The following is a 6,715-nucleotide window of genomic DNA, read 5'->3' on the forward strand; positions in this document are numbered from 1 at the left end:
GACAGACATAATAGATCGATAGACAGACAGACAGAGAGATAGACAGAGACAGACAGACAGATGGACAGACAGACGGACAGACAAATGGACAGACGGACAGACAAAGAGATAGACAGAGACAGACAGACAGATGGACAGACAGACGGACAGACAGACAGACAAATGGACAGAGAGATAGACAGAGACAGACAGACAGATGGACAGACAGACAGACGGATAGACAGACAAATGGACAGACGGACAGACAGAGAGATAGACAGAAGGACAGGCAGACGATGGATGGACAGACGGACAGACAGACAGACAGACAGACACACAGACAGAGAGATGGACAGACAGACAGACAGATGGACAGAGACAGATTGATGGACAGATGGACAGACAGAGGGATGGACAGACAGACAGACAGGCAGATGGACAGACGGACAGACAGTAAGGTTGTGACGGTGAGGAAATTTTCCCACCGGTTAATCGACGTGTGACAACACCGAATCTCTACTCACTGGTCCAGTGAGGTCTGCAGCTCTTTCTCCATGTCGGTGAGTTTATGGCGGACTATGATCTGCTCCTGTTCGCTCCTCTCTAGTGTCTCCTGCAGTCTCTTCAGCTCGGTGTTTCTCTCCTCTTTCTGCTCAGACAAACTCTCGTTGTTCTGCAGAGACACGAATGATGTCAGACGGGACACAAACTGACTGATTGTCTGATATCTGATCCAATCACCTGCTGGGCTTCCTGCAGCTGCTGCTGTAAGTGACTGACGTGTCTCTCTAGCGCCGCCCTTCTGTCTTTAAGATCGTTCACCTCCTCCAGAGGAGCTGCAAACTCAAACTATTCAACACACACAAATCAGTCAAGCAGCGATTACTGGAACAACTCACAAACGATAACCACAGGACTAGTGTACGGAGAAATTTAAATTACATGAAACTTTAAAATATGTCATGGCATGATGAAATAAAGTACAATGAAATGCAAATATATTTAATTATGCTTAAATGTATTGATTACAACATTTTATTATATATTGATTTCTTTCATGTCCTTTTTCAATTTTCATAAATAAATAAATGTATTTCACACCTTTTTTTAAATTCATGCTTACATTTAATCATACTTATTGCAATATGCCATTATGTTTTTAATGATTTCAATATATTTTTATTTAATGTAGTCTGTTAAATGCCTCCATACTAGTGTCCAAGTACCAGCAGTTATAGTTACTACAATGAAACTGTGGAAAGTTAGTTTTTCAAAACAAGAAACAAACACAGTTTGCAGCAGATCCCGAATTCAGTAAGAACAGCTGCAGTTTGATGTACTACGGTACTTTGATGGAAGCTCAGGGTTACTGTGGTAAATGTCCGCTCACCTCCTCCAGCGTTGTGAACTTCAGCATGTGGATCTTGTCAAACATCAGCTCCACCTTCTGCCTGATAACGGCTTCACCCTCACAGGACCTGAGGGAAACCAGCCGCAGAGACACAGCTAAAGTCACGGCAGTCTGATCTGCATCAATCAATCACTTACACCAGTATTTACTCACGCATCGCTCCAAACCAGCTGAATAATAACTTCATTTGAGTGACAGAAAGCTCGTATGACTTTGGAAGAGCTGCAGTGACACTTTTTCTGGAGCTTCAGCACACATCTGTGTTTATTTCTTCTGAGGCAGAACAAATAAAGTCATGCAGGTTTGGAGCGACATGAGGGCGAGTAAATAATGGCGATTCAGCTGAACTACCGGTTTTAGTTCAAAATCATTGCTCTGGTTCCTCAGGATCAGGATTAAACTCAGTTCTCCTTCAGGTTCATCTGATGTGCTGAGATGGAAGACGAACAGAGTCTGAAGCGCATCTACAGTCATCCAGCTGAACAAACACGTCACTATGAGAAGAATGAGGAGGAGCAGTGCTTTCTGGGACGTTCATCAAGAGATTCCAGGAAAGCATGAGACTTTTTTATCATAATATCTAATATATGGCATGTAGCATAATGCTGAATGATTACCATATTCGTATTCTACAGTATTTGATTTCAGAGAATAACATGTGTTTCTCATGTACATAAAACACACTCACACACTAAAGCAGCTGAATGAACAGGATCTACGGTTCGTTCTCACCCATCTTTCAGGTAGTTAACCATCACCAGTTTAGCGGTTTCCTCATCGGGCTGATCCGGAAGCTCTCGCTGCCCTTTCAGAAGATCAGGTGTGGCCTTAGAGACACGTGACATAATGACTCATGAATCAGTTCAGATGAATCGAACACAATCAAATGACTCGTGTGTGTGTTTGTGTCGTCTCTACCTGTCCGCTTCCGTTCTCTTCTTTGACCTCTGACCTCTCCTGCTGCCCTGCAGATGTGGCTCTGACCCCTGTGACCTCTGACACATCTGTCTGCGTGAAGCCGCCGACTTCCGTTCCAATCCCTGTCCCGTCCGATCTGGACTCCAGACTTCTGGAGCACCTCTTCTCCTCGGGTCCGATTCTGCTGCGGTGAGCGACTCGGCCGGTCCGAGGGGATCCTGCGCGGTCCGTCCTGGTGTCGTGTATCTCTGAGGCGGCTCCAGACATCCTGCAGATGATATGAGACGGCTGGTAGGGGACGCTCTCCACCGACGGCTCCTGGACTCCCGGCACGGGGATCCTGGCTCTCTTCACCATCGCGGGCGAGGAAGGGCTGCTGCACCAGCCGCGGTGGTTTCTGGGATCGCAGGCTCTCAAGATCTCAGGCTTCCTCTGGTAGTTCAGCAGCTGGGCCGACGGGTTCTTGAAGGCTCTCAGAGATCTGTAATGATCCGGTCGAGGAGTTTGAGTGCTTGAAGCGCTGCCGCTCATATTGGACACAAACTCCTGCCGCTGATGGTCGGTGAGGAAGACGTCGGGATACTCCGGAGAACATGGTGCGCACCTCCCCTGAGCGTTCAGGACCACGTACGGCCGGCCGGCTATGCCCTGGACCTGGACTTTCACCCCAAACGATCCCGAATCATCATCACCCTGAGACGCTTGAACAGGGTCAGACTGAGATCGTCCATCATGAGCGCCAGACAGCTCCATCTAGAAAACAATCACTGACTCAGTCCAGACTGAAGGAGAATCCTGACAGCGAATGCCATCAGCGTGAGAAACAATGAGTGTTCAGAGCAGAAACACAGAGAATGATGACGCTCACTTAGCTCTCTGAATGCTATTGTTCTTATACACAGCTAGTTATAAAAACTACAACCTCAGCCTAACAGAAAACCTTCTGCATTTTTACAATTAAAAAGAACTTTATTTACCTCATTTTATACCAATTTTACAAATGAGGGCGTGCCCAAAAGGAGGTTTTATCAGGTTTAGCTCACTTCTGAGTACACATTTGTCTCTGAAATATGATTAAGTAGGTACAAACACACACACACACACACACACGTTTACTTAGCTCTCTAAATGGGGACATTACATAGACTTCTATTGTTTTTGTATACAGACAGAACCTAAACCCACCCCTACCCCTCACAGAAAACTTTCTGCATTTTTACAATTTCAAAAAACTTTGTTTACTTTATTTTTATACCAGTTTTACAAAAGAGGACGTCCCCAAATTGAGGTTTTTGGCGATTTTGTCAGGTTTTGTTCACTTTTGGGTACAAATTTGTCCCCAAAATATGGTTAAGTAGGTGCACACACACACACACACATACACACACACACACATACATACATACATACATTAAATGCACACAATCATTCTTCAAACTACACTGATTAACTTATAAACAAACGTGTGTAGAACTAAAATGATGTCATAAAATGACATATTCAGGACCTTTATATTCCATAAATAATTTCTGAATTCATGTCACATCTTTCTCTCTGTGATCAGACTCATGATGATCCAATAGGACTTTTCGAGAAACTGTATCGTTTCAGCTATGGATAGAAAACATTCCTCATATCGTCAATCAATTCATCAGAAGATCTCAGATACTGGATACAGCTGTAATAAAAGCTGGTTGAAATGGTCGGTTTATACTGTTAATAGATCAGTTCTTGTAATGGAAAGAAGTAGAGTTATTGGATTGAAATGATCTTACCGCTGCAGTCTTCAGTCACAGACACAGAACTCCCGCACAGAAACTCAGCGAGGACAGCAGATGTAGACACGCCCCTCTGCTCTGATTGGGCAAGAGTCAGGCGAGTCCGCCTCTCAAACCCCGCCCCCGACCCTCTGGGGACCCGCCCACACCCGGAGACCCGCCCACACCCTGAACACACACACACACACAAAGACACTCCAGATGACTTTAATCAAGGACAGTTTTCAGCCCAGAAACAGTTTTTAAAATATGGACTCTTTATAAAACAGGAACCGCAGTTCAATTATCTAATCAACTTTATTTGAAAACTATGAAAAGAAAGAATACATCTGATGAATGCATTAAATGTCATTGGTAATAAAGCAAGATTTAAAAACAGTCTTCGAGCAGGAGAGAGTGCTCAGGGTGTGTTTCTGTATAAAATGAGCAACTGCTTGACATATTGTGCTAAATAATCGTACGACACTGAGCAAAAGATGAAGAGAGCGAACGACAGCGAGACGACTCGTTTTTCCCGAGTCACATTAAAGATTCTTTCACAATGAACGAATCGTTCAAGAACGACCCAACACTAACACACACACACACACACAGACACTCCAGATGACTTTAATCAAGGACAGTTTTCAGCCCAGAAACAGTTTTTAAAATATGAACTTAGCCAATAACTGGGATTATTGTCTTTATAAAACAGGAACCGCAGTTCAATTATCTAATCAACTTTATTTGAAAACTATGAAAAGAACATTTACATCTGATGAATGCATTAAATGTCATTGGTAATAAAGCAAGATTTAAAAACAGTCTTCGAGCAGGAGAGAGTGCTCAGGGTGTGTTTCTGTATAAAATGAGCAACTGCTTGACATATTGTGCTAAATAATCGTACGACACTGAGCAAAAGATGAAGAGAGCGAACGACAGCGAGAACAGAAGACGGCAAACATTTCACTTGTTGATGCAGATGAGTGTGACTGCTCTTCTGAAACAGTGTGAAGATCAACAGATCCTGCGAGCGACAGCGCGGACAGACAGACCGCGTGATGATGAACGGGTTATTCAGGCTGTTCGAGTGCAAATAAACACAGTCAGTTCAGCAGAAACACAGACCACGAAACTCTCCCTCTCTCTGACTCACACACACTGAGATGTTTAGCTCAGTCTCAGACGCCCTGATGATCTGCTAAACACCTTCCTTTGTGCTGAAGACAGAAAGTCATGCGGGCTTGAACAACATGAGGGTGATGAAATGATGACAGAATTGTCATTTCTTGACAAATTTAAAGAACATGATTGAGATCTCACATCTACGGAGCCCGGGAAGTCACCTGTAGGAGAAAAAAAAACAATCCGTGGCGACGGTTTTGCAATCCGTCCCCTCAGTTTATAAACCGTACTCACGAATTCTTAAACTGTTCCCTCGGTTTAACAAATCGTGCCCACGGATTAATAAACCGTACCCACGAATTTCCAATCCGTGCGCTCAGATTTTGTAAACCGTACCTTCGGTTTTTGAATCCGTACCCACAAATTCATAATCCGTGCGCACGCTTTCGCAATCCGTTCCCTCGGGTTTGTAAACTGTACTCACGGATTCATGCAGTAAGCTCCTAGGTAGCCTACATGTTAACATGACTTTAATCAAGGACAGTTTTCAGCCCAGAAACAGTTTTTAAAATATGAACTTAGCCAATAACTGGGATTATTTTCTTTATAAAACAGGAACCGCAGTTCAATTATCTAATCAACTTTATTTGAAAACTATGAAAAGAACATTTACATCTGATGAATGCATTAAATGTCATTGGTAATAAAGCAAGATTTAAAAACAGTCTTCGAGCAGGAGAGAGTGCTCAGGGTGTGTTTCTGTATAAAATGAGCAACTGCTTGACATATTGTGCTAAATAATCGTACGACACTGAGCAAAAGATGAAGAGAGCGAACGACAGCGAGAACAGAAGACGGCAAACATTTCACTTGTTGATGCAGATGAGTGTGACTGCTCTTCTGAAACAGTGTGAAGATCAACAGATCCTGCGAGCGACAGCGCGGACAGACAGACCGCGTGATGATGAACGGGTTATTCAGGCTGTTCGAGTGCAAATAAACACAGTCAGTTCAGCAGAAACACAGACCACGAAACTCTCCCTCTCTCTGACTCACACACACTGAGATGTTTAGCTCAGTCTCAGACGCCCTGATGATCTGCTAAACACCTTCCTTTGTGCTGAAGACAGAAAGTCATGCGGGCTTGAACAACATGAGGGTGATGAAATGATGACAGAATTGTCATTTCTTGACAAATTTAAAGAACATGATTGAGATCTCACATCTACGGAGCCCGGGAAGTCACCTGTAGGAGAAAAAAAAACAATCCGTGGCGACGGTTTTGCAATCCGTCCCCTCAGTTTATAAACCGTACTCACGAATTCTTAAACTGTTCCCTCGGTTTAACAAATCGTGCCCACGGATTAATAAACCGTACCCACGAATTTCCAATCCGTGCGCTCAGATTTTGTAAACCGTACCTTCGGGTTTGTAAACTGTACTCACGGATTCATGCAGTAAGCTCATAGGTAGCCTACATGTTAACAACTCATATTGTATATTGTTTTATTGCATATTATTATGT

At 43.6% G+C, this 6,715-nt stretch overlaps 1 protein-coding gene across 1 annotated transcript in view; it reads right to left on the reverse strand.

Moving 5' to 3' along the window:
- LOC107745142 (cingulin-like) overlaps positions 1–4,132 on the reverse strand; it is a 12,595-nt gene extending 8,463 nt beyond the window's left edge. The window contains exons 1-6 of the mRNA XM_016558983.1: positions 4,084–4,132; positions 2,309–3,061; positions 2,123–2,217; positions 1,370–1,457; positions 721–828; positions 504–652 (exon numbers count right to left, since the gene is read on the reverse strand). Coding sequence (XP_016414469.1) covers positions 504–652; positions 721–828; positions 1,370–1,457; positions 2,123–2,217; positions 2,309–3,061 — 1,193 coding nt within the window. The 5' untranslated portion in view covers positions 4,084–4,132. The remainder of the gene's footprint in view (positions 1–503; positions 653–720; positions 829–1,369; positions 1,458–2,122; positions 2,218–2,308; positions 3,062–4,083) is intronic.
- Positions 4,133–6,715: the final 2,583 nt, after the last annotated feature.

Source organism: Sinocyclocheilus rhinocerous, unplaced genomic scaffold (assembly GCF_001515625.1).
Source record: "Sinocyclocheilus rhinocerous isolate Xijiao unplaced genomic scaffold, SAMN03320098_v1.1 scaffold1610, whole genome shotgun sequence".
NCBI lineage: Eukaryota > Metazoa > Chordata > Actinopteri > Cypriniformes > Cyprinidae > Sinocyclocheilus > Sinocyclocheilus rhinocerous.